General features: G+C 44.3%; 1 protein-coding gene across 3 annotated transcripts in view; it reads left to right on the forward strand.

Annotated features, from left to right (window-relative positions):
* The window catches only part of DYNC2H1 (dynein cytoplasmic 2 heavy chain 1), a 292,883-nt gene that overhangs the window by 144,725 nt on the left and 120,793 nt on the right, over positions 1-27,365 (forward strand). For all 3 annotated transcript variants that reach the window (XM_047692880.1, XM_047692881.1, XM_047692882.1), the window contains 5 exons: positions 2,581-2,646; positions 4,359-4,409; positions 5,182-5,259; positions 13,778-13,909; positions 14,819-14,891. In XM_047692880.1, the coding sequence (XP_047548836.1) occupies positions 2,581-2,646; positions 4,359-4,409; positions 5,182-5,259; positions 13,778-13,909; positions 14,819-14,891 (400 nt within the window). The remainder of the gene's footprint in view (positions 1-2,580; positions 2,647-4,358; positions 4,410-5,181; positions 5,260-13,777; positions 13,910-14,818; positions 14,892-27,365) is intronic.

The following is a 27,365-nucleotide window of genomic DNA, read 5'->3' on the forward strand; positions in this document are numbered from 1 at the left end:
AATTGTTTATTAAAATGTGTGACTTCGAGCACAAGTGTGGGTACTCAAGGTCGGTGCTATCTCAGTATTGTGTAGATTGGAGCAAGGCTTCATACGGTAACATCTGTTTTATACTTTCCCTGAATGTGTTTGCAAGTGACGAATAGTGTAGAGTGCTCTTCTTCTTCCTACTGCTTCTTAATCTCTGAGAATCATGTGGTTTATAGAATTTTTTAAGATAAATTTCCTCTTCAGTGCAGTATTATGTAGTACATCAGGTTACTGGAAAGCGGGTAGTTATTTTCTGTCACCTTCCAATGTTCCAGGCACTGTGCAAGGACATGCATTGTTACTTAATTCCTACAACAACCCCATTCTAGAAGGGAGGAAATCAAGATTTAGAGCTAGCACCTTTCTGTAGGTTTTCTGGATGTAGAGGATGTCGGAACTGGAATTTAAACCCACTCTGCTGGATGCAGAGAGACTTGGGCTGACCGGCTGGGGGTGAAGCTGAATAGTTGTGTCTGGACAAGTGAACTGTGTCCCAGCCGAGACGTGCACTTGAGGATTCCCGTATCTCCTCTGAGTCCTGTGCTAATGGTTTTACCCTTTGTGAACATTGACGAGCATGTGTAATGACAGAGGATGCACTGTGTGGCTGAGTCATACCATGTAGTCATCTCCTAACGATCTCTCTTCATGCTAATTATGTTGATAATCACTTGAGAGGCTGCTTATTATATAGCCCCTTGATAGTAAAGAATTTTGTAAGAGAACCCAAGTGTGATGAGATAAATTGACATTGAACTAAAAATCCCTAAGTTTCCTGGTCTGATGAGCAGTGTAGATCAAGGACATCGGAGGCACAAAATGTTTTCTCAACTAGATATTGGCAGGTTTTTTTGTTGTTGTTATTGTTTGAAATAAGTACACAGGAAGTCCGTAAGCTTGATGTGTTCATTCTTAATTTGACTCCAGTTTATTTGGAAATAAAATGTTCTCTTGTCTCTCAGTAAATTATATTTTTAGGAGTACTTTTGAGTCATAATTGTTGTTTATTAGAAGACTGCTCCTAAATGCTCGTGGCTGACTGCCGGCAACAGCTTCTCCGGCCACTTTCCGCCGAGAACACCATCGACAGAGAGCCCGGTGAGCCTGCTCGGGCCACGTGAATTCGTACTCCCCGATACCTGACAACACTGCACATCTCCCCAGATGCTGTGTCTTGCTTTTTGTATTTTTAAGCCACATGGGAGTCATTTCACACACATCGTAGCTGGTGTTAACTTTTTTCCACACCCGAGTGATGGCCGTCTGCTTAAAGTTTTTCTACTTTGAGAATTTTTTTTTTCAGGCATTGACTATGTTATGGTTGTAAACACATGGTTTTTATTTACTCATTTAATAGGCATTCGTTGAGTACTTGTGTATACATATGTAACATATACTTTCATAAAGGAAATTATCCTCTCGTGTTATTCAAGACACTGAATCTTTCCGACAGAGGAGCAATTTTCCCGCAGGTGAGGAGATCACTTGCTGCTAGTCTCTACAGCCCTTACAGTTAGTCTAGGTGTAGACTTATAATCATATGCACGTATGAGATATAAAATGTTATTTATAGTGTGGGGGAAGCTATATAAAATGCTTAAATTATAAACTGGTGGGAAAGATGGTGCTAGAGTAGATGATTTTTTGTTGTTTTTAATAAGCATTTACTGTATTTTTAAACAGAAATGAGATAAGTTTGTTTTAGAAAGTTTACAAAATACACTTAAGAGAAAAAGAAGAAACCAAAAATAACTTATAGTTGTAAAAGTAAATCACCAATAGAAATTGATTCCTTTTTTTTTTTTCAGTTTTTTTTGCAGATATATATCCATATTTGTTTATATGAACATATTGCCCTTCTTTCCATTGTATGGGCTATGCTATATATTTTGATTTGAATATGATTTATGATAAACTTTTGAACATTTAGTTTGTTTCAGTTTTTCCTCCATAAGAAAAAATCTTGCATCAAATATCCTCATTTCTTATCTATAAATACATTCATCACCCCTTTGCATAACTTTCTAGAAATGAAATATCTTGATTTAAGGGCATAGAGAATGTTCTGAATCATGTAAGCATACACAATGACAGATTGAAGATTACTAATGCAGGGGGTTGATCTTCATGGTAATGACTAATTCAGACCTCAAAATTGGATTTCTGCTTGTTAAATAAACCTGTATTTTTTAATTATATAATTTTATGATGTATATTATTAATACATAAATTATATGATGTATATATAAGTGACACATATGCATTTATATGATATACATAAATAAATATAAATTATATGATGTATACATACAGTTATATGATGACTAATCTTTAACATTTTCTCTAAAACTTCAGGTACTTTCTCTATCCTTCCCGCCTACAACTTGGAAATATTCTGTGTAGGGGCCACTGGGATAGCCATTTCTTGTATTGGTAAAAGTAGATAATTTAAAGATAGGACACAGATTTTGTGAACTGACGTTTCAGGACTGTGCTTTTCTGAAAACACACATTTAGAAACAGCAAGATAACATTTGTTATTCTTTTCAGGCTGATCAGTTGATGTTTGCTTTGCATTTTGTTCGAGGCATGCATCCTGAACTTTTTCAAGAAAACGTAAGTGGGGGTAAGGGAGAAAACTGTTAGAGTTACATAGAAGTTTGGTAACGGGCAGATTTATGGTTGGAGTAGAAATAACTTCGTCTAGAAATTATGTATCAACCTATTGATTTTTTACTAAGTTAAAAATTTAGTGCAAGATGCTGATTTCTGCTTCTCCCCTCTGGGTGTGCCCAGTATATGGAAGGGATGGTGAGGCAGAGTGACTTACCCCAGTGTTTCTAGACCTTTCTGAACCCCAGGCCCCTGCTTGTCTTGCTCGCACGAGCAGTGGAGCTGATACATACACAAAGTGAAACAGTGCTGGTGGATAGCTGCCTTCTTTACCCCCTTCACTGACTTGCTCCGAGTCAGCATGGGAAGCAAGAAGGTGGGCTGTTTCCAGAAACGTCCTGGAGCCCAGAGCCTTGTGTTAGTCTTTTATGTGTAATTCATCTTCGTTGTCTATAACTTCATTCCTGGTCTGCCCTATCAACCTCTCCCACTTGAAAAGAGCCTCCTTCAGGTTAGAGCTAACTAATCCATCTCTGGTGTGCTTCTGACATTTAAAAAGTTATTTGTAAGCAATTTTCTGGTTTTGACATCACTGTCAGTGAGAGTGGAGCATCAAGGTGGGGGATAGCGTATGGACAGATAGTCCAGCTGTGACCGTCCCAGCTGCTTGGTTGGATTTCATGTCCTGGGCTCTCCTTATTGGAATCAAACTTGAAGAACGCAGACCTTTCCACGTGCCTGTTTTTCTCTCTTGCTCTGGCCAACTTATATCGTTTCTCCTGAATTTGTGGATTTGACTCCTTTTATTTCCACCATTAGCTTTGATGCCTTTCCCTCCCCCTGTATCATGTTTTTCACCATGATCAGTACATTCCGCACTGTGTAAGACTTAATATTCCCTGGTTTTCCCTGCCGGAGTGTACGTAAATATTGGGAAAAGAACATTTTTCTCTGCCCCCGTCTAGTAATAGTAACCATTTCTATTCCATCGTGACTGTATGATTTCAGTGAAGAGGAGTGAGTGGTCATGCTGGGTGGATGCAGGAAGTAATTTTGTTTTTTCTATATTGCTCTCAAATTTTATATGTTTTCTCTTTATTTGCCGACCAGTACATAACAAAGACTATGGTAGTGCCCATTATTACCTGCAGGGAGGTCAGGGTGAACACCGAGATCTTGGAGCACTAGATTCTGTAGCCCTGGGTCAGTCATGATTCTGTGGATTAATTTAAAAAAAGAATAATGGCAGTCTTCTCCTAATCTGTTGAAAAAGAGAAGCTAATGGAAGTACTTTTCTCTATTTTTTTCCCAGCATACAGAATTTTTTAAATTTTTGATGCACTTTATTGCTTATTTATTAGTGAAAAATGGCGTATAATGGGGCAAATTAAGATAAACACTGAACACGACATGTAAATTTTTGGATGTTGAAGCATTGTATATATATAGGGAGAGAAACTGTAGTTAGGTTTTTGCTTTAGTAAAAAATTTTTGCTCATCGTTTGCCTAGGAATGTGTTATGTTGCTACATGAACTCATTCTTGATGTCAGTGTTGAACCAGAAAGGGACATGACATGAGTTTTATTGTTTTTTTTTTCCATGTACTTAGAAAGCTGCACTGTAAGCCATCTTATAGGGAAATTGAGAAAAAAAAATTGTGCTAGCTGGTTAGTCTTTTTATATTTTTTGAGTAAATCATATTTTTATTCAATAGGAATGGGATACGTTTACAGGTGTGGTTGTTGGAGACATGTTGCGGAAAGCTGTAAGTAAAAATAATAAAATTATTTCACTCTTAGGGAAAGTAGTCCTCTCTTTGGCTTCCTGAGATATTATTTGCTTCAGAGGAATCTTACAGTTCTGTTGAAATTATACTTTAACTAGAGGAATATATTCTTGCCTCTGCTGCCGTACTATAAAACAGATCTAAATATTTTTGTCCTTAGAGACGTATGTTCTTATGAGAATAATACTAATTAAATACTAAGAAACTAATGCAGTTTCTTTCAGTCCACATTTTATCCCAAGAACACTTTATAATCCTGAAAAAATAGAATTTTGTGTTATGACTACGAAAGTTCTCATATAACTGAAGTTTAAAATGTTTTTAAAATTTTTTGATAACTTCATTCAAGTTTAGCTTTTTCTCTACTACTTTTCTACTTGAACATGTAATGAATAATAGTTTACTTCAAAGCAGAATACCCAAGCTGTAATGCAAAATCTAGATTATGTATGAAATGCAAGATATTATTAAAAATAATGTAAAATCTGTGGCCATTTTTATTATATTTTATTACATTTTTAAGTTTCATAACCGATAATATACAATGAAAATGAATGCAACATTTGTGTAGATGGTTATTATACCTTGTTACATTGAATTTTACAATAGTGTTATATAGAATTTTACAATAGTAAAACAATGAAGTAATAATACACAGAATGAGTTTTTCAAATCAGAGTTCATACAGTTAGCTAGTCTTTTATTAATTTTTCTAAGTCTGAATGTCACGAAATATGTTGCTCTTCCGAAGGACTCCCAGCAGAGGATCCGGGATCAGCTCCCGTCGTGGATAGACCCGGAGCGCAGCTGGGCAGTGGCCACACTGAAGGTACTCGCGACTTTCCTGCTGTGGGGAATACTGCAGCTTCTCCACCTGAGTCATGCTTATTTTTTTTTTTTTTTATTATTTGATTAATTTTTTATTTTTTCAGCATAACAGTATTCATTATTTTTGCACCACACCCAGTGCTCCTTGCAATCCGTGCCCTCTACCATACCCACCACCTGGCGCCCCCAACCTCCCACCCCCCACCCCTTCAAAATTCTCAGATCGTTTTTCAGAGTCCATAGTCTCTCATGGTTCACCTCCCCTTCCAATTTCCCTCAACTCCCTTCTCCTCTCCATCTCCCCTTGTCCTCCATGCTAGTTGTTATGCTCCACAAATAAGTGAAACCATATGATAATTGACTCTCTCTGCTTCACTTATTTCACTCAGCATCATCTCTTCCAGTCCCGTCCATGTTGCTACAAAACTTGGGTATTCATCCTTTCTTTTTTCTTTTTCTTTTTTTTTTTTACAGCTTTATAAACATATATTTTTATCACCAGGGGTACAGGTCTGCGAATCGCCAGGTTTACACACTTCACAGCACTCACCATAGCACATACCCTCCCCAATATCCATAACCCCACCCCCCTCTCCCAACCCCCCTCCCCCCATCAACCCTCAGTTTGTTTTGTGAGATTAAGAGTCACTTATGGTTTGTCTCCCTCCCAATCCCATCTTGTTTCATTTACTCTTCTCCTACCCCCTCAACCCCCCATGTTGCATCTCCTCTCCCTCATATCAGGGAGATCATATGATAGTTGTCTTTCTCCGATTGACTTATTTCGCTAAGCATGATACCCTCTAGTTCCATCCACGTCGTCGCAAATGGCAAGATTTCATTTCTTTTGATGGCTGCATAGTATTCCATTGTGTATATATACCACATCTTCTTTATCCATTCGTCTGTAGATGGACATCTAGGTTCTTTCCATAGTTTGGCTATTGTAGACATTGCTGCTATAAACATTCGGGTGCACGTGGCCCTTCGGATCACTACGTTTGTATCTTTAGGGTAAATACCCAGCAGTGCAATTGCAGGGTCATAGGGTAGTTCTATTTTCAACATTTTGAGGAACCTCCATGCTGTTTTCCAGAGTGGTTGCACCAGCTTGCATTCCCACCAACAGTGTAGGAGGGTTCCCCTTTCTCCGCATCCTCGCCAGCATCTGTCATTTCCTGACTTGTTAATTTTAGCCATTCTGACTGGTGTGAGGTGATATCTCATGGTGGTTTTGATTTGTATTTCCCTGATGCCGAGTGATATGGAGCACTTTTTCATGTGTCTGTTGGCCATCTGGATGTCTTCTTTGCAGAAATGTCTGTTCATGTCCTCTGCCCATTTCTTGATTGGATTATTTGTTCTTTGGGTGTTGAGTTTGCTAAGTTCTTTATAGATTTTGGACACTAGCCCTTTGTCTGATATGTCATTTGCAAATATCTTCTCCCATTCTGTCAGTTGTCTTTTGGTTTTGTTCACTGTTTCCTTTGCTGTGCAAAAGCTTTTGATCTTGATAAAATCCCAATAATTCATTTTTGCCCTTGCTTCCCTTGCCTTTGGTGATGTTCCTAGGAAGATGTTGCTGCGGCTGACGTCGAAGAGGTTGCTGCCTGTGTTCTCCTCGAGGATTTTGATGGATTCCTTTCTCACATTGAGATCCTTCATCCATTTTGAGTCTATTTTCGTGTGCGGTGTAAGGAAATGATCCAATTTCATTTTTCTGCATGTGGCTGTCCAAATTTCCCAACACCATTTATTGAAGAGGCTGTCTTTGTTCCATTGGACATTCTTTCCTGCTTTGTCGAAGATGAGTTGACCATAGAGTTGAGGGTCCATTTCTGGGCTCTCTATTCTGTTCCATTGATCTATGTGTCTGTTTTTGTGCCAGTACCATGCTGTCTTGATGATGACAGCTTTGTAATAGAGCTTGAAGTCCGGAATTGTGATGCCACCAACTTTGGCTTTCTTTTTCAATATTCCTTTGGCTATTCGAGGTCTTTTCTGGTTCCATATAAATTTTAGGATGATTTGTTCCATTTCTTTGAAAAAAATGGATGGTACTTTGATAGGAATTGCATTAACTGTGTAGATTGCTTTAGGTAGCAGAGACATTTTCACAATATTTATTCTTCCAATCCAGGAGCATGGAACATTTTTCCATTTCTTTGTGTCTTCCTCAATTTCTTTCATGAGTACTTTATAGTTTTCTGAGTATAGATTCTTAGTCTCTTTGGTTAGGTTTATTCCTAGGTATCTTATATTTTTGGGTGCAATTGTAAATGGGATTGACTCCTTAATTTCTATTTCTTCTGTCTTGTTGTTGGTGTAGAGAAATGCAACTGATTTCTGTGCATTGATTTTATATCCTGACACTTTACTGAATTCCTGTACAAGTTCTAGCAGTTTTGGAGTGGAGTCTTTTGGGTTTTCCACATAGAGTATCATATCATCTGCGAAGAGTGATAGTTTGACTTCTTCTTTGCCGATTTGGATGCCTTTAATTTCCTTTTGTTGTCTGATTGCTGAGGCTAGGACTTCTAGTACTATGTTGAATAGCAGTGGTGATAACGGACATCCCTGCCGTGTTCCTGACCTTAGCGGAAAAGCTTTCAGTTTTTCTCCATTGAGAATGATATTTGCAGTGGGTTTTTCATAGATGGCTTTGATAATATTGAGGTATGTACCGTCTATCCCTACACTTTGAAGAGTTTTGATCAGGAAGGGATGCTGTACTTTGTCAAATGCTTTTTCAGCATCTATGGAGAGTATCATATGGTTCTTGTTCTTTCTTTTATTAATGTGTTGTATCACATTGATTGATTTGCGGATGTTGAACCAGCCCTGCAGCCCTGGAATAAATCCCACTTGGTCGTGGTGAATAATCCTTTTAATGTACTGTTGAATCCTATTGGCTAGTATTTTGGCGAGAATTTTTGCATCTGTGTTCATCAAGGATATTGGTCTGTAGTTCTCTTTTTTGTTGGGATCCTTGTCTGGTTTTGGGATCAAGGTGATGCTGGCCTCATAAAATGAGTTTGGAAGTTTTCCTTCTATTTCTATTTTTTGGAACAGTTTCAGGAGAATAGGAATTAGTTCTTCTTTAAATGTTTGGTAGAATTCCCCCGGGAAGCCGTCTGGCCCCGGGCTTTTGTTTGTTTGGAGATTTTTGATGACTGTTTCAATCTCCTTACTGGTTATGGGTCTGTTCAGGCTTTCTATTTCTTCCTGGTTCAGTTGTGGTAGTTTATATGTCTCTAGGAATGCATCCATTTCTTCCAGATTGTCAAATTTGTTGGCGTAGAGTTGCTCATAGTATGTTCTTATAATTGTCTGTATTTCTTTGGTGTTCGTTGTGATCTCTCCTCTTTCATTCATGATTTTATTTATTTGGGTCCTTTCTCTTTTCTTTTGGATAAGTCTGGCCAGGGGTTTATCAATCTTATTAATTCTTTCAAAGAACCAGCTCCTAGTTTCGTTGATTTGTTCTATTGTTTTTTTGGTTTCTATTTCATTGATTTCTGCTCTGATCTTTATGATTTCTCTTCTCCTGCTGGGTTTAGGGTTTCTTTCTTGTCCTTTCTCCAGCTCCTTTAGGTGTAGGGTTAGGTTGTGTACCTGAGACCTTTCTTGTTTCTTGAGAAAGTCATGCTTATTTTTTTAAGTGCTCCCTGTTCATCTCAGTGTTGATACGGCGATGACTCTGCCATCAGAGCCCTGGGGAAAGGACGTCAGAGAGTTACTCTGTTCTGATTAGTCCTTTAATCCTGAGCTACATCTTTCCTCCAGCACACACACGTTTGGTCTCCATGGCACAAGGTTCTGCGTGGTGTACCCACAGGGGGTAGAAGAGAAGTAAACAGAGGATGCGATACGGAGTGTGGAGGCCTTATCAATAGACTAATTCAGGATTGGTAGAGAGATGCAGTGCACTTAAGAGTTTCCAATCAAACTGTTTCTTTCACTTTATTCATCTTTGAACTATCCCTCGCCGGCAGCTCCTCCCCATCTTCACGGTCCCTCCTTCGCCCGCACCCCCCTCTGTCCTTGGGATCGCTCCCTGAGTTGTGACTCTCACCATTCCCCGGGGCTTTGCTGCAGAGCCTCTGCTTCCGATCTTAGGCCTCTCTCTTTCGTTGTATCCTTTATGTTTTAAAGCTGACTCACACTTCGGTTTGCACTCTACTAAAGCCTTCTGAGGGCTGGTTATCGCTCCCAGGATCAAGTCCATCATCATTTGCGTAGGAGAGAAGACAGTCCGTGGCCTGCTCCTTGCCCGCCTCTTCCCTGCTTTCTCCAATCTGTCTCCACACGGTTTCTCGCACTTACACTTCCCGCGCCTCCTCCCTCTACCAGCCTGCCCTGTGGCCGTGTTCACCTGGCAAACAAGCTTTCACATTTGAGTACTTACCTTCTTCATCCTGTCTCTTCTGTTGGCATCCATCTTGAACATTCCTGTGTCACAGCACCTCTCCTCCTGAGTCAGAACGATGCAGTGTGTCAGTCTCTTCTCCCCGCTTGCAGGTGCATAGAGACTGGGTTCCGTGCCTTGTCAGGCTTGCTGTCCGCGACACTCAGTGCAAAACCTGACTGGTACGTTCCTCTGTTCAGTAAGTGCCTGCTGTACCCTCGGCGCATAGTTCGTTTTCTGTTACGCACCTGTTCTGGTTGCACACGTGAAAATGAGCGGACAAGTTAATGACAAAACAGGGATGTAAGTTTCACCTTGTTCATACATTCTATTGAGTGAAAGTGTTTACGGAGTATTTGTAATCTGCTGGTTGACAGCAGAGAGCACAGATGTATAAAAGTCTTGGATCCTTCTTTCTAGGAGTTTGTTACCTCATGAAACACTTCTGACACAGTCCTAAGACCTGGCTCATGAATTCCAAATGAGAAAATTAATGATTATTGTTTGATCTCTAGCTGATCTCTAGTTACACTTGGGGAACAAAATCTTACATTTGTAACCCAAAAATTGTAATGATGCTTTTTTTGCCCCACATACTCATTTCTTTTTAAGTAAAGAAATGCAAAACATTTAGGGAAGCCAGGTTTCCTATTGAAAGAAGGTTTATAATACATGTTAACATTTCATTATCAGTTAACAAAACATTTTTAAGTGGATTATATCATTCATTTCATTTTTTGTTTTTATTTAAATTACAGCTAATATATAGTTCAAAATTAGTTTCAGGCATACAGTTTAGTGATTCCACATGATTTATGTTACTTAGTTATTATACCAACCCTGAGACAGGTATTATTAAATTCTCTTTTTACAGATGAGAAATGAAAGTCAATAGTAGTGAGTTAAATGAATGAGCCTAAGGTTTCTTTTTACCTTAACACATATTTTTGAAGATGCATTATGTGCCAGGCAATCATTAAATGCTTTGCACATATTATCTTGCTTTAATCTTCACAGTAACCTGATGAGGCTGTAATTATGCCAGTTTCAGAAAAGAGGCAGGCGAGGTGGGGAGAGGCCGAATGACGGAGTCAGTGAAGCAGGTGGAAGTTCTGGAGCTGGGACGGCAGTTCAGGCCTTCTGACACCGAAGTCAGAGCCTTCAGTATTTGATTTTCAAACTACCGTGTTTTCCTTCTCTGTCTCCCACAACTCCCAGTCCTCCTCCCCCCATTCCCGAGTGGGAGGTGGGTGCTGAGGACAGGGTGTGGGCCACGGTTCTGGAGCCCAGCTGCCCAGGGTTCTGTCTGCGTTCTGAACTCAGGCCGCATGGGTGCTTTTGTGGGGAGAGGGAGCAAGCCGACTGTCCTCGGAATCTGTGTGTTTCTTCTTCCTTCCTTCCTCCCTGCTCTGTACGGCGGCTGCCGCAGGGTGGTGGCACGTGCTGCAAACCGCAAACGGCTCGCGGGTGACTGACTGGTGACTGGTGGGTGACCCACTGGTGACTCACTGGGCCCACCGCATCGTGCGGAATTTGAAAGCCGATCACCTCACGCTACCCCGATGAGGTAGCTGCTGGTACTGTCCTCGCTTGGTAGATGCGAAGACCAGGCCCAGAGTGACGTGGTCACTTAGAAGCCGGGGCAGGATTTGAACCCAGGCTCATTGCGGCAGAGTCCGAGGCTCCCCGCAGCTGCGGATGGTCTGTTTGCAGACGCCTGTGAGTCCGATCAGCACAGGCTGCTTTGTCGTCAGTCAGCTTCTCCTGAGTCGGGCACTTCGTGCTTAGTGCCTGCGACGGGTGGGCACTGCGCCCGTGGGGGCCAGGTCGGTGTTGTTAGTCAGGACAGGCTGCGCCGAGCCCACCTGCGCCGCGGGGAGTCTGACAAGTGCTCGTGTGTGGTACGGTGGGCGCCACGCTGCGCCCTCCCCGGGGATGGGCCCAGACTCCAGCGGGAGACACACGCCGCCGCGCTGCCTCGGATTTCTGGCGGGCAATGGTGATTACGCGCTGTGCAGCACGCGGCAGCAGCAGTAGACGCTCACACACCAGCAGCCACGGAGTTTCACAGACCGCCATCAGCGGTTCTCCTCATCGGCTTAGATCGCTTATTTAAAACATTTAAAGTGAAATGTACTTAATTTTCTACTGTATAAGTTTAATTTTGGTTAAGTTCCCTCATGAAATTTGGGCAATATGATGGGTTATTCAGGGATGAATAGAGCTACTTGGATGACGCATTCCTGAGCACTTGGCTCAGGGCCATAGCACGCGCCGTTCTAGTGTCCGCACAGGCGCCCGTCTTCCCGGCGCGCCACCGTTTCAGTAACCGTTCTCCCTCTCTCCTGCCGCACATCGCTGACCTTGCAGTCCAGTGTTGGCGAGAGTTTGGAGGAGAGGCTGGGGGGAGGAGGAGGGAAGGGGGACGGGCAAGATGGGTGAAGTCAGGGAAGGAGTAAGTCACGGAAACAGCAGGTACCGCATAGCGGTGCGGTCGGGTGTGGCCGTGGCGTTCCGCGGGGGCAGGTGACTCTACCCCGATGTGAGCCCCGCAGTGTTTAGAGATTTGAATCACCGTGTTGTGTATCTGAAACTAATGTAGCATATATACTCCAAAAAATTATACTAAAAAATTCTTCTCTGATGGGCAAAAGACTGGAACAGACGTTTTTCTGAAGAAGGCATACAAATGGCTGACAGATGGACAAAAAAAGATGCTCAACATCTTTAATCATTAGGGAAATGGAAATTAAATCACAATGAAATATCAGGTCACAGCTCTTAGGATGGCTGTGATTGGAAAGACGAGGTAACAAGTGCTAGCAGCTCATGCAGGAAAGGAAAGATGTGCTCTGTTGTGAGAATATAAGTTGGCGAAGCCATTATGGAAAGCACCATGGAGACTCCTCGAAACATTGACAATAACTACTGTCTGCTCCAACAGCCTCACTTGTTACTTCTGGGTATAAATCCAAAGGAAATGAAGTCCGTGTCTGAGAGGTATCTACACTCCCATGGTTATTATTATCGTTATTATAATTCAGAGCACCCAAGATAAAATTACAAGCTCCATGTCCATTAGTGGAGGGATATGAATAAAGGCAGTGGGATCTATCCGTCTGTGATGGAGCATTATTCATCCCCAGAAATTAGAACTTAGGAAAGCCGTGAAGGGGAGGGAGGTTGCCATGAGGCCCCCTGCGAAGCGGGGGAGGTGAGAGGTGGGGAGCAGTTGGACACGGGGTACAGATGTTTGGATATAAGGGGAGTTCTGGAGAACGAGTGTGACCTGGTGTCCCTGTGTGACGGCCTTGCTCTGTGTGCTTCAAATTTAGTAAGAGAGTAAACTCTGCATGTTCTCACTACAAAACAAGGGTAACTTGGGAGTTAATAAATTGAGTTTATTTCCTTGTGGTAATGTCACAGTGTCAGTGCGGATCACAGCACTCCCCAAATATGTCCGATTTTGTCAGTGACCCTCAGTCTGGCTGAGAGAGGAGAAACGAGGTCCGGAAGAGAGGGTGTGGGTGAGGGAGCAGGAGATGGATGTGCTGAGGTGTCGCTCTGGCTGAGTGTCGAATGCTCAGGAGAAGCTGAGGGTCGGGCTCAGGCAGAGACCAAGAAGTGTGGATTTAGAGCATCTGAGCCGCAGGGAGCAGCGTGTTTACGAGCACGGCGCAGTACCTGAGTGTGCTCTAGGACAAAGCGCTTTCTTAAGGATTTGATGTGGGCAGGACATTGGGCATGTTGTCATGATCCGTGGTGGAACTCAGCGGCGGCGTCGCTCCCCACGCTGCTAGCGGCGGGCCTTTCCGAACGTGGCGGGGGAGACAGGCCGTGCCCCCGCGTGGGGCCCCCAGCCCTGACTGAGAAGGGCTTTGGGTGTTTGATTTTCTCTGACTCTGGGCTGGCTACGTCTAGCTCGCTGTCTCTGACCTGGCAGTGCTGGGGTGAGCCACTGTGAGCAGAGGGCAGCTCACGCGTCTGTTGGCAACTGGCTTCCGCTTACTTGCAGCCGTGTGCACACACACACACGCACATGCACACGTTGACACACACACACCCCGGGTCTGCCTGTCACTCACTGCGCAGCGTCATGTCTGTGTTTCAGATCGCTCTCCCCAGCCTGTACCAGACCCTCTGCTTCGACGACATGGGTCTGTGGCGGACCTACTATCACAACTCCATGTGTGAGCAAGAGTTCCCGTCTATTCTGGCAAAGAAAGTGTCCTTGTTTCAACAGGTGAGTTCTCTAACTGCCTCAGAGTACCTGGTGTCTGTCTCTCACTCTGAAGCTGTTTACAGGAGGGCTCTGCCTTCGGGGGTCGTGTCACGTTGCCTTGAGGAAGGGCCTTGTGCCTATGCCATTCCCCTGGACATGGAGTCCCCGCAGAGTGGCTGGTGGGACCCCTCTGCCTCCGCCCGAGGGTGTCTGTGCACTAGAGACCAAGTCTGAGAGAAGGGGCTTCAGGTGTAGTTTGCACAGGCTTGCCTCTCACCTCCCCGGACCGTGTCTCCAGAGAAGGCCTCGGGGCAAGCGGCAAGGCATTTACCCCACTCTGGCCCACGCAGGAACTCAGGGCAGAGGCCGAGCGCCGGCAGGCGCCCCGGGGACGGGTGTCGGGGCCTCTGCCCTCCATGTGCCTCTCTTTCCTTGGCTCCCAGTGCTCCTGTCCTGCCCGTGTCTCTGTGGGGAGTGACAATTTACCAAGTGTGGCTTAAACAAGAAGGGAACAAAACCAAGAGAAACTACTTGATAACTTCAACATCTAGGTAAACACATAATTGAGCATAAGAAGAGTGATGTGAAAATTTGAGGCAGGATTTGGGGGCCTCTTTTGTCCTGTCATGAGAAGGCCCTTGCGCACCCTTGTTTCACCTGCTGAGTGGCCCCTTGTGAGATGCTGAAGACACAGCTCACCCGTGACCACTACTTGGCTTGCGGTGGCTTTTGATGAGAAGTTGGAGGAAATCAGTGCATTTTAGTAACATTTTCACTCTTAAACACGTGGCATTTTGTGTAAGTAGATACAGTGGGACGACAATCGGTATGGACATATCCCTGCAGGAAGATTTGTTCGTTCAGTAACAGTGACGCTGGTGTGAAGTGTCTGGGGTTCTGTGTTTAAACTTCCCTGCGCTTTGTTGGCAGGTGCTGGTGGTGCAGGCGCTGAGGCCGGACCGACTGCAGAGCGCCATGGCTCTCTTTGCCTGCCGAGCTCTGGGTAAGCCCCTGGCTGTAGCCAGGCCACTGGCCGCAGGACCTTGGCTCCAGCGGACGTTTTGTTTATGCTGACCTCGGTTTAGAAGATTAGGTCTTTTCCTTCCTTCTGCTTATCTTCAAACCTCTACTGGATGTGATTGAACTTAATGTTGTGTTAGGTCTGATGCATAGTTGAGATCCTATATTTACTTATGGTGTTTGAAATTTACAGAATTATTGTACAATGAAAGCCCTTAAGGCATTAATACATTTGTTCTTAGGACTTTAAAGCAGGGAATCACATGTTTGACTTAGATAATTAAAGTAAAACAAAGAAATAACCATAGTCTTGGTGGGGCGCGGGGAAGGCTTCAAAATGAATTATTTTTTTCTCTAAACAAAAGATGAAGGATTTGTTTGTCTTTTGGGTTATAAGCTGTGCAATCCATTTTTAAAATCTCTCAGATAGTCTTATCAGAAAGAATTTAAAGTTACTCATTTGTAAATAAACTATACCTTGTTTTGATTTGCTCAAGAGAATTTGGAAAAATGACATTAAGGAGAGAGAGTTTGACTTTCTCATTGCCAATTTGGATACCTTTTATTTCTCCTTGTTGTTTGATTGCTGTTGCTAGGACTTCTAATACTATGTTGAACAAGAGTGGTAAGAGTGGGCATCCTTGTCGTGTTCCTGATCTCAACGGGAAGGCTGCAAGCTTTTTCCCATTGAGGAAGATATTTGCTGTGGGTGTCATATATAGATTTTATGAAGTTCAGGAATGTTCCCTCTATCCCTATACTTTGAAGCATTTTAATCAGGAACGGATGCTGGATTTTGTCAAATGCTTTTCCTGCATCAATTGAGAGGACCATGTGGTTCTTCTCTCTTCTCTTATTGATTTGTTCTATCACATTGATTGATTTGCAAATGTTGAACCATCCTTGTAACCCAGGGATGAATCCCACATAGTCATGGTGGATAATCTTTTTAATGTGCTGTTGGATCCTGTTAGCTAGGATCTTCTTGAGAATCTTGGCATCCATATTCATCAGTGATATTGGTCTGAAATTCTCCTTTTTGGTAGGGTTTGCCTGGTTTGAGGATCAGGGTAATGCTGGCTTCATAAAAGGAGTCTGCAAGTTTTCCTTCTGCTTCAATTTTTTGAAACAGCTTCAGGAGAATAGGTGTTATTTCTTCTTTGAAAGTTTGGTAGAATTCCCCGGGGAGTCCATCAGGTCCTGGGCTCTTGTTTTTGATCACTGCTTCAATCTCACTGCTTCAATCAGATGACATGATTCTTTATATGGAAAACCAAAAGACTCCACCCCCAAACTACTAGAACTCATACAGCAATTCAATAACGTGCAGGATACAAAATCAATGTACAGAAATCAATTGCTTTCTTATACACTAACAATGAAAATGCAGAAAGGGAAATTAGAGAATTGATTCCATTTACTATAGCACCAAGAACCATAAGATACCTGGGAATAAACCTAACCAAAGAGGTAAAGGATCTGTACTCGAGGAACTACAGAATACTCATGAAAGAAATTGAAGAAGACACAAAAAGATGGAAGACCATTCCATGCTCTTGGATCAGAAGAATAAACATTGCTAAAATGTCTATACTGCCTAGAACAATCTATACTTTTAATGCCATTCCGATCAAAATTCCACCAGTATTTTTCAAAGAGCTGGAGCAAATAATCCTAAAATTTGTGTGGAATCAGAAGATAACCCGAATTGCTGAGGAAATGTTGAAAAACAAAAATAAAACTGGGGGCATCATGTTACCTGATTTCAAGCTTTACTACAAAGCTGTGATCACCAAGACAGCATGGTACTGGCATAAAAACAGACACATAGACCAGTGGAACAGAGTAGAGAGCCCAGATATGGACCCTCAAGTCTATGGTCAGTTAATCTTCGACAAAGCAAGAAAAAATATACAGTGGAAAAAAGACAGTCTCTTCAATAAATGGTGCTGGGAAAACTGGACAGCTATATGTAGAAGAATGAAACTCAACCATTCTCTTACACCGTACACAAAGATAAACTCAAAATGGAAAAAAGACCTCAACGTGAGACAGGAATCCGTCAGAATCCTAGAGGAGAACATAGGCAGTAACGTCTTCGATATCAGCCACAGCAACTTCTTTCAAGATATGTCTCCAAAGGCAAAGGAAACAAAAGCGAAGATGAACTTTTGGGACTTCATCAAGATCAAAAGCTTCTGCACAGCAAAGGAAACAGTCAGTAAAACAAAGAGGCAACCCACGGAATGGGAGAAGATATTTGCAAATGACAGTACAGACAAAAGATTGATATCCAGGATCTATAAAGAACTCCTCAAACTCAACACACACGAAACAGACAATCATATCAAAAAATGGGCAGAAGATATGAACAGACACTTCTCCAATGAAGACAAACAAATGGCTAAAAGACACATGAAAAAATGTTCATCATCAGTAGCCATCAGGGAGATTCAAATTAAAACCACATTGAGAGGGGCGCCTGGGCGGCTCAGTGGGTTAAAGCCTTTGCCTTCGGCTCAGGTCATGATCCCAGGGTCCTGGGATCGAGCCCCGCATGGGGTTCTCTGCTAAGCAGGGAGCCTGCTTCCCTTCCCCTCTCTGCCTGCCTCTCTGCCTACTTGTGATCTATCTGTCAAATAAATAAAATCTTAAAAAAAAAAAAACACATTGAGATATCACCTTACACCAGTTAGAATGGCCGAAATTAGCAAGACAGGAAACAACATGTGTTGGAGAGGATGTGGAGAAAGGGGAACCCTCTTACACTGTTGGTGGGAATGCAAGTTGGTGCAGCCTCTTTGGAGAACAGTGTGGAGATTCCTCAAGAAATTAAAAATAGAGCTTCCCTATGACCCTGCCATTGCACTACTGGGTATTTACCCCAAAGATACAGATGTAGTGAAAAGAAGGGCCATCTGTACCCCAATGTTTATAGCAGCAATGGCCACGGTCGCCAAACTGTGGAAAGAACCAAGATGTCCTTCAACGGACGAATGGATAAGGAAGATGTGGTCCATATACACTATGGAGTATGATGCCTCCATCAGAAAGGATGAATACCCAACTGTTATATCAACATGGACGGGACTGGAAGAGATGATGCTGAGTGAAATAAGTGAAGCAGAGAGAGTCAATTATCATATGGTTTCACTTATTTGCTATAACAAGTGCTATAACAAATGCTATAACTTATTTGCTATAACAAATAGCATGGAGGACCAGGGGAGTTAGAGAGGAGAAGGGAGTTGGGGGAAATTGGAAGGGGAGGTGAACCATGAGAGACTATGGACTCTGAAAAACAACCTGAGGGTTGTGAAGGGGCGGGGGGTGGGAGGTTGGGGGAACCAGGTGGTGGGTATTAGGGAAGGAACGTATTGCATGGAGTACTGGGTGTGGTGCAAAAACAATGAATACTGTTACGCTGTAAAGAAATAAAAAATAAAAATTAAAAAAAAAACTATGTTAAGGAAAGGATATGTAAAGTATTTTAGTTGAAGTACAAAGTCATCCAAGAATAGTGAATCTTTATTCTAAACCACAGGAGTTTGGAAATAAGTAGAAAAGCATACGGACTTTTTTTTTCCCAGAAGTCCTCCATTTCTTTTAACATTTTATCCATCTATGAAATTTTATGTGGATATTTTTACAATTTTTACTATTATGTATATTTTCATTAAATTATAATTTATCATATGAGCAAGCTTAGCACAGAATTTCAGGAAGTTGAAAACAATATACTGGGTTTTCCATGCTCCTCCATGGAAACTTTGCTCAGTAATCCCTGTCACGCTGTCTTGTGACGCTGTTGGAGTTGACCACAGCGGCCGTCTTTTGAGAGGTCGTCCCAGCCTCCCTGCTCTACAGTGAGCACACTCTCTCGTGTCCTCTCAGATGTCCGCGATCTCCTGCCGGCTCACACTTGAGCTGTCCCCGTTACACCCTGCACCCCCGTCCACTCGCTTCACCCCAGGGCAGCGCTCTGAGCGGCTGCGTCTAAGTATCGGTTTAAAGACCAGGAGACAGAACCCCACAGCTAGCAAGTGGCAGGACCCAGACCCAGCTCCTTAGTTGCTCTTCTTGCTAAACCCTAAAGGGCCACATTTTTCCCAGTTTAGAGGGATATTTTTGGCAGATGCTCACGGAAAGCTGTGTCCTTAACCCTTACGTGATCCCTCACACACAGACACCCCCACCCTCACCGGCTAGACTGGTTTCCTGGGGCTTCGGTAAGCATCGTACACCAGCAGGCTTCAAGCAAGAGAAGTGGTCGGCTCCTGGCTTTCGAGGCTGGAAGTCCAAAATCCGCGTCCTTGCAGGCCAGGCTCCCTCCGAACCCTGTCGCAGAACCCTCCCTGTCCCTCCCTGGATCCTGGTGGCTGGCTGGCGTCTGGTCTTTCTTGGCTTCCAGCGGCTTCGTCCGAACGGCATTTTCCCCACATATCTCTCTCCTGACATGTCTCATGTCTTACGCACCGTGCCCCAGGACGACCTCCCCGGAAGCTAAGTGGTTCTGTATGGGTGACCCTGTTTCCACGTCACGTCACGTTCTGAGCTGTTACAGTCGCGGCTTCAGCTTCTCTTCTGGGGGGGACGGCGTTCGGCCCGCACTGCGGCCGTCTTCTGCTTCGCCCTCTGGTAGGACACGCGTGTGCTCGCTGTGCAGGCATTTGGAGGCTCCCATGAGCCCGGTCGCTCGGTGGGCTGCCGCTGGGGGTGTGGAGAGCTTCTGCCGCTGCTCTGGGCCTCCCTTACGCACGGGGCAGTGTCTCCCTGTCTTCTGCGGAACATCTGTCTCCGGGATTGTCTCTGCTGCCATCTGGCAGAGTGTCTGTCTGCCTAGCTCCTGGTTGCGAGTGCGGGTGCCCCTCTCACAGTCACTCCAGCGAGACGGGAAAAGTCAGAACCAGGACTCAGAAGGGAAGGTGCGGGGCAGGGCTCTGCACCCACAGGGCTCGTGGACTCTTTCTTGGTCTCGGTCCTGCACGTTCTCCCTCCGTTCCTCTTCCTTCTTTCCTCTTCTCTGTCCGTCTTTGTGTTCCTGTTCTCTTTCCTGCACGTGTGTTGCCCTTAGTCTCAGGGTTTGTGTTTGTCCTGGGCATCAGGCTGCCGACCTCCTTGTGATGAAGGGGAACTTTCCCTCCCAGCCTCAGCCGAATCCCAGGAAGGACTCTGCTGTTCTGGGCTTGGGTGACATGACCTCTTCTGCAGCTAATCCCGCCAGAAGTACATGAAACAGCAGTTTGTCCCCCAGAAGCCCGGAGGGGGTACTGCTCCCAGAAATGAGGGGAGAGCTGCTGGTGCCAGACAAGAGGCTTTCTAGTCGGCGGGCTTGTGGCGTGCCCTAAGTGCCTCGTATTCATGCAGTTGCTAGTTGAACCGTTCACATATAAAGTATATTTTGAGAGTCTAACTCCTTGAAGAGTTACAAATATCGAGCTTGTGATTCTGGAAAGTGAGGTGTTAGCTAACCAAGATGTTTGTGTCCGTGTCCAAAAATACTCAGGAGCACACTTTCTCTTGTGACAGTTAACATGTTGCCAAACGTCGACACGGCTGGTAAGTAGTACTGGGTGGTTGGCGTATTATTTAGTAAATACGAAATCTGTCCCTCTGTTTGCCACTGGGAAGTTGGCTGGTGAAAGTAGCCCGTTATTTTTGAGAAAACAGAGGCAGGGAGACAGGAGTTCTGCACTTCCCGTCCTCCAGTCTTCCAAGGGGCTGCATGGGCAGGCGGTGGTTCTGCTCGCCCTTCTGTTAGAGGGACGGCCTTGCTCCCATCAAAGGCCGGCCTGGCTGCTCCTTGTGTTTTATTCCTGCCCTTATTCCCTCTCCAGCAGCCTCACCTGTGTTCCAGACACCCTCTCTCGGCCTGCTCCTGCAGTGTGTCCCTCGGTGGGGAGAGAGCGGTGACCCAGTCCCTTGGTGCTCCCTCCGCGTCCTGCCGGCTCCCTCGGTGGGTCAGTCCCCATGGCCCCACAAACTTGTGCCCCTTTTATTCAGTGGCATCTTCTGCTGTGTTGCTGCGTCCCACACTGCATGCCATAATGACGGCTGTGCCCTTGGCTTATTTCGTGTGTCAGGGGCTTCCTTTAAACGCTCTGCGCTTTCTTGTCTTGGTGATTTTGTTTCTTCTCTCAGGCTCTCCCTTGCCATTTCCCTGACTGGCTGTTTCTCTGCAGGTCTCAAACGTTGGCCTCTTCTTCCTTCCACTGCATTCTCTCTCTAGCTAAATCACCCCATCCCTGGCTTGCAGGGTCATCTGTGAATGACTGACTCTTCGATCTCCTGTTTTCAGCCCCGACCTCTTCCTGGAATTCTAGACTCGTACACCCAAGGGCCTGGCCGATGTTTTCCCACAAATGCTGTCCTGCCGGTTTAGCAGGACCAGCCCAGAGCTTTTGACCCAGCTACACCCCGCACCCACTCCCTTGCTCCTACCAAACACCTGAAAGGAACCCTTTTTCTTTGTTCTTTACTTCCTTACTCCAGCGGGTTCTTTCGGCTTGGTCTCTAAAATTTGCTCTCAGTTAATTTACTTTGTGTCATTTGCCACCCACTGAATGCACGCTGTTATCCTCACCCCAGTCACCGCCATAGCTTTGGCTCTGCCCTCAGAATGTGCTGGGAATCCACTGCTCACGTCGCCACTGCCATCTGCTCACTCTGTTGAAGCCACGATTTCCTAAGTAGGGTTATTGCTATTCAGGCCTCTTTGCTTGCCCACTCCCAGGTTGTTCTCAGCGTAGCACTCCCTCCAGAGTGCCCTTAGAAATACAGGTGAGCTCTTACTGCTCCTCAGTTCAAAGTCTCGTAATGGCATCTCCTCCTTCCTGAGTCCTTACCTTGTCTTAAATGGTCTTACATCTTTCAGTCTTTTGTTCCCCCCTTAGGTCTCCTCTCCTTCCACTCCCACCCTCTTTTTAATCCTTTCCAACCATGATGGCCCTTTCCCCCTGTTCTTCCAGGACCTCCATTGTGTTTCTGCAATCTCAGGACCTTTGCACTTGCTGTTCCTTCTTCCAAGAGTGCTCTCTCCCTCCCTCATTATCTACCCCAGTTCTCTGCTCAGATGTCATTTTTCCAGTGTCAGTTTCCCTGAGGTCTCTCTCCAAAAGAACGTACTCTGACTCCTTTACCTTGTGTGTTTTTCTCCAGAACTATGACTACTGTTAATTGTCGGGCCTCCAACTGGAGCATAAGCCACATGAGGGCACATATTTATGTGGTCTCTGGTTGTGCCATAGGACTTAAATAGCTTCTGGGAGGGAGGGGCTAGAAGTGTTTGTTCCTAGTTGGTCTCCCTACTTGAGTGCTTCTTCCTTTCCAACCCATGCTCTTCATACAGCTGTGTGGTCTTTAAAAAATTGAAACCACATCATCTCCATGTTTGCACAAGATCTCCAAAATCTTCCCAAAATGCTTCGAATAAACTCTGGAGTCTTCCATAAGCTGACAAGACTCTGCTTGCTTGTCTGTCGCCGTCCGGGGCCATCTTGCTGGCCCCCTTGCACCAGTGTCAGAACCCCCGCGGTACTCGCACGGCCCATGGCTCTGCGCTTTCCCTCCTGTGTTTGCATCCCTTCCTGGAGACTTTATTTAATGCAGGGATATCTTCCAATGACCGGAATAATAGTTCTTAGTTTTCCAATAGTAAAGATTATTATTTCCTTTAATACTTTTTTTTTTAGAAAAAAAAAGTCATCTTATTAAAATTCAAATATAATTAGCATACAGTGCTGTATTAATTTCAGGGGAAAGAGACAGTGATTCACACTTGCCTGCGACACCTGTTGTGAGGAACCCTTTTTCCTCTTAGTGGGGACTCCTCTCTGTCGTTCAGATGCCAGCTCACAGTACTGCGGTCACAGACAGGTCCTTCTGAGCCACCGAACAGCGGCAGCACATCAGCCTGCTTTATTTTATTTTATTTACTTTTTTAGATTTTATTTATTTATTTGACACAGAGAAAGAGATCACAAGTAGACAGGGGGGGGGAAGCAGGCTCCTCACTGAGCAGAGAGCCCGATGCGGGGCTTGATCCCAGGACCCTGAGATCATGACCTGAGCCGAAGGCAGAGGCTTAACCCTCTAAGCCACCCAGGCGCCCCCATCAGGCTGCTTTAATTCCCTCTGTAGGACCCAACACTCCCTGATCTTTCTGGCTCGCCTCTGTATTTATCATCTGCTGCTCTAACCTGGGGCGTTTCAGTAAAACAGGGCAGTTTCCAGAGAGGCTTTGCAGTGTCTATCTTTCCTCACTTCCATGGTCTTTAAAAATGTCCTCTTTGTACGACATCACACATGACCTTCCCTACTGCCTTCGTAGTCCGACCTTCTACCAGCCCCGTGGAGTACTTCCGTTGCGGCACTGTCTCGCTGCCAGGTTCAGTGACATTTGAGGTTGAATGGCATTAACTAAAAACCTCATGACACCCGCATATTCAGGTGCCTTGAAAGCCTAATATACTTCTAAAGTTAGATTCTGTTTTTAAGCAGAAGTTACATGTACTGGTACGCGGCTGGATGACTTTGTGTTGGCTCAGATGGTTTTATTAATACAGTTTTCATATAAAATTGGGTTTCTACTCTATGAATAAGTTTTTAAAATTCAAATTGCTAGAGAATGACAAGCACTTATCTCTTTTTAATCAAATTGTCAAGATTTGATTTCAAATATAATTTCTCAAGCATCATTCATGTGGAAAGAGTTTTAATAAGTTTTGGCAATCCTTTTTATAACCTGTAAACTTACATACAGTAACTTAAAAAGCTATGTAAGTAATTTGGATGCACTTGGGACTTTTCTAAGGAGCTGCTCTGAGCAGGGACTGTGCTGCGTGTGTGAGGTTCCTGAGGGCAGCCCCGGAGAGGCGCCCTACCCTCAGGTCAATGTGAGCCAGGCGGGTTCCCCGCTGTGGAGGTCCTTCCCGGATGCGTGCCTGTGCCCCATCCCAGGCACCTGGCCTCCGTGGCTCCATCATGCTCACAAAGTCTGTGTCTGAGAGCAAAGGGGAAGGACAGGAGGACATGCATATGCATTTTCTGTTGCCTCCGTAACAAATCGTCCCAAATCAACAGCTCCCGACGGTATCCACGTACTGTCTCATGGTCCTGGGGGTCGAAGGCCCGCCAGGCTGGCCTGCTTTCTCTGCTCCGAGCACACATGGTGGAACCCTAGCATTGGCCCTGCGCTCTCTGGGAGGTGGATGCTCTGGGAAGGAGGCATCTCCCAGCTTGTTCAGGCTCCTCTCAGAGTCAGCTGCATGCCTTGTGGGGTTGAGGTCCTCCTTCCCTGCCTGATCTGGAGCCTTCCTTGGCATGTGGAGGCCACTAGGGTTCTGGGGTCTGTAGCCCCTGTCCTCCCTGGTCACAGGCAGCAAGGGCAGAGGGGCTCCTCCTCAGGCTTCCCACCCCTCTGCTCTCCCCTCTGCTCTTCCCTCTGCCACATCTGTCCTGCTTCTCCTGCTGCATCTCTCCAACTTGAGCTGGAGAAACTTCCTGTTTTTAAGGATCCAGGTGATTGAAGTGGCCTCCGAGGACGATGGAGGTGAGTGCTGTTGTGCGGTCTGTAACCGTCACCATACCTGTGGAGTGCCTTCACTGCAGTGCCTGCTTAGGGCCCCGAAGCACATCAGGTTCTGCCTACCACGGAGCATTCGACTTGTTCGATTCTGGGCTTGAGTATTAGTCTAGGTTTAAAGAGCTTCTGCCCGTTTAATTGGTTGATGTGCCTTGGGTTAGACAGTGGTTGTCTCTTTTCTTTCTTTCCCTTGACATTGGTCGTATGATTTTTAGAGTTGTCCTCACTCGCTGATATAGGAAGTGTAACTTTGTACACGGGAAGCTTGTCAGTCTCTCTGCTGGGAGGATGCGAGGAGTGAGGAAGAAGGGATCTCTTGTACTCACCACCTAGAATAGTTTGATAATTTGGTACTTTGTTTACTCGCTTAGGTACCTAAAAAGTGCCGGATTTTGGTATTCTTTCTTTTTTATACTGTAAATTATTTCTTCTTTAATGATTTTGGTATTTTATCTGAATAAAATAAAATGCAATAAAGGTTTATGTTTTTTCCTTGACTCATTTTTTTTCCTTTGAAAAGAAATGATAATATTTTAAAGATGCATGGTCAAAATTTAAGATCCCAGTGATTTTTCAGTAGTGATAATTTACGGTGCAGTGAACATCTGTGGCTCTAGTTTTGGAAGATTCACCCTAACAGTGCTAGCGATATAGTGAGTCAAAAGGACTTAATGAGACCAGTGATTATATGTCTAGGTCAGGTCAGTTAAAAATGCAGTGGGGTTATTTTATTGGGAGTTTTGTGGGCAGAATGGCTGATATGGGATTCCAAGTAACATGAACGTTACTTCTATTATCATAAATGATATATTTTTTCATGGGTTTTTTTTCTCTAATTCAAAGTGTTCCAGTACTTTGAAATATTATATAAAATGAGTTAATGAACATCTGTTTATCTTCTGTGGAATTGTAACTTTAGAAGGAATATTTAAATTTATGCTAGAGGATGCCTCTAGAATGGTGAGCAGAACAGACATGATTCCTGTCCTTGTGGAGTTTGTAGTCTGTATTTGTTAATGTAAGAAATGATGTGGTAATCTGTAGTTTTAAGTTTTTAAAGACACGTTTATATTGGCATGTAATTTCCAAAAAAAACCACCTGTTATAGTCAGGAGTTATTTTATAGGAACCTACAAATACACAGATGTTTATCACATGATATCTCTCAGGGGAGCTCTGGGAGAAGATGGAGAAGACAGATAGGGAGCCGCGGGTGCCCCGTGCGTGTCCTCATGTACTCGTGGCTGGCGCTAGCGGGCATGCCTTGCTGTGCCTTCCCAGCAGAGGCTGTGCCGGTATGGACTCCTGTCATCTGTGGAGCAGTCTGCTTTCCAGTCAGCCACTGCTTACCTCGTCCTGAGCGTGGTTTCAGCCCTACCATGTGGCGTCCAGAAACCACTCAGACCCCTCAGGCTGTTTCCCCCGAGTTTTCATGGGCATCAGCAGCTGCAGTGAGAGTTTTTGTACATGCTTCTGCATTCACATCCCGGATTATTTCTTAAATTATTATAGTCTCAGTGACTGAGTCACAGGCCAGATAGGTTTTTAAGACTTGATACATATTATAGTACCAGACAGTTCATTTAATTGGCCAAGAATGTTTATTGAATTTATGAATGAATGAGTCCGTGGGTGAACAGAAGCATAGCTAATTATGTTGCTGCAAGTAGTTAAGAACTCTTTTCGATTAGGTCTTCAAACAGGATGATTGTTAGCAACATCAACTTAGTTAAAAATGAAATTCATACTGCATGCCCCTAGGAGCAGTGGGTGAACTTCGAGAGGCAGTTGGTGCAAACTCAGTGGGGGTTAGGAGCGTCTGCCCGTGACAGTTCTTAGTTACCCTGAGGACTTGGCGTGGTGAAGAGAGGAAGGCAGCGAGGCAGGTGTGCAGTCCGTCTCCTCAGTGTGGTCGTCCAGAAGGGTCTTCTTCGGCCTATCTGGAGGGCATTGGATTTGTATTTTAAAGTGCCGGCTGCAGAAATCCTTAAGAAGGTCTTTCTCAAAAACAACAACAACAACAACAAAAACAGAAAAGAATGTCTTTCTCCAGTGATTTTAGAATCTCTGGGGTTCACTGTCGTGTCATCCTGTGTACTTGTGAGGATAGAGGGGCGCCTTTGTTGCCCACGGAGCCGTTCTGCCGTGTCCTGCTAATCCGTGCTCGCCTCTCGTGTCATACCCCTCTTTTGAGGTCAGTTCAAACAAGTCTCTTTTGATTAGTAATCGAAGTGGGTCTTCTTTAGCTGGGCTTTTACTAAATACTTTAATCTTAGAAACATTTAAATTTTAGCAGAAGAGATTTGAATATAATAGCAGAATTGCCATTTTTTGTCTGTATAGGACTCCGTAGTTATGAGCTTCAGATTCGAAAAAAGCACAGGTGAACTATGTTGAATACGGTTAGCGTCTAGCTGAGGGTGACCTTTGGCAAGACTTTCACTCTTCCGACTGTTGCTTCTCTTACATGTAGCATACGGAACTGGTGTCATAGAGTATGTGATGAGTAAATGCATCTGATATATCTGATTATATGAACATCCTATGACATGGGATTATTATGATTTTATGATTATAAATAGAATCTGCTTTGCTGATTATATCTTTTGCCCCCAAATGACTTATGGGTTGTTTTATGCCTGTTTTACAATTGAGGAAACTGAGGCACAGTGTATCTTAGGGTGACTTGGCTAACTTGGCTGTTTCTCTCTCCAAACTAATATTCTTCTCATTCAGTAGCACTTTCTTTCTCCTCGTAATGCACGGAGGTAGGAAATAAGCGTCCTGAATAAGGACGACGGTCAGGTTGTTCACTGGGCCACGTGTGATCTGATTCCAGTGCCCAGCACAGACTCAGCTCTCCATTGCCACAGA

This window comes from Lutra lutra, chromosome 10 (assembly GCF_902655055.1).
Source record: "Lutra lutra chromosome 10, mLutLut1.2, whole genome shotgun sequence".
Classification (NCBI taxonomy): domain Eukaryota; kingdom Metazoa; phylum Chordata; class Mammalia; order Carnivora; family Mustelidae; genus Lutra; species Lutra lutra.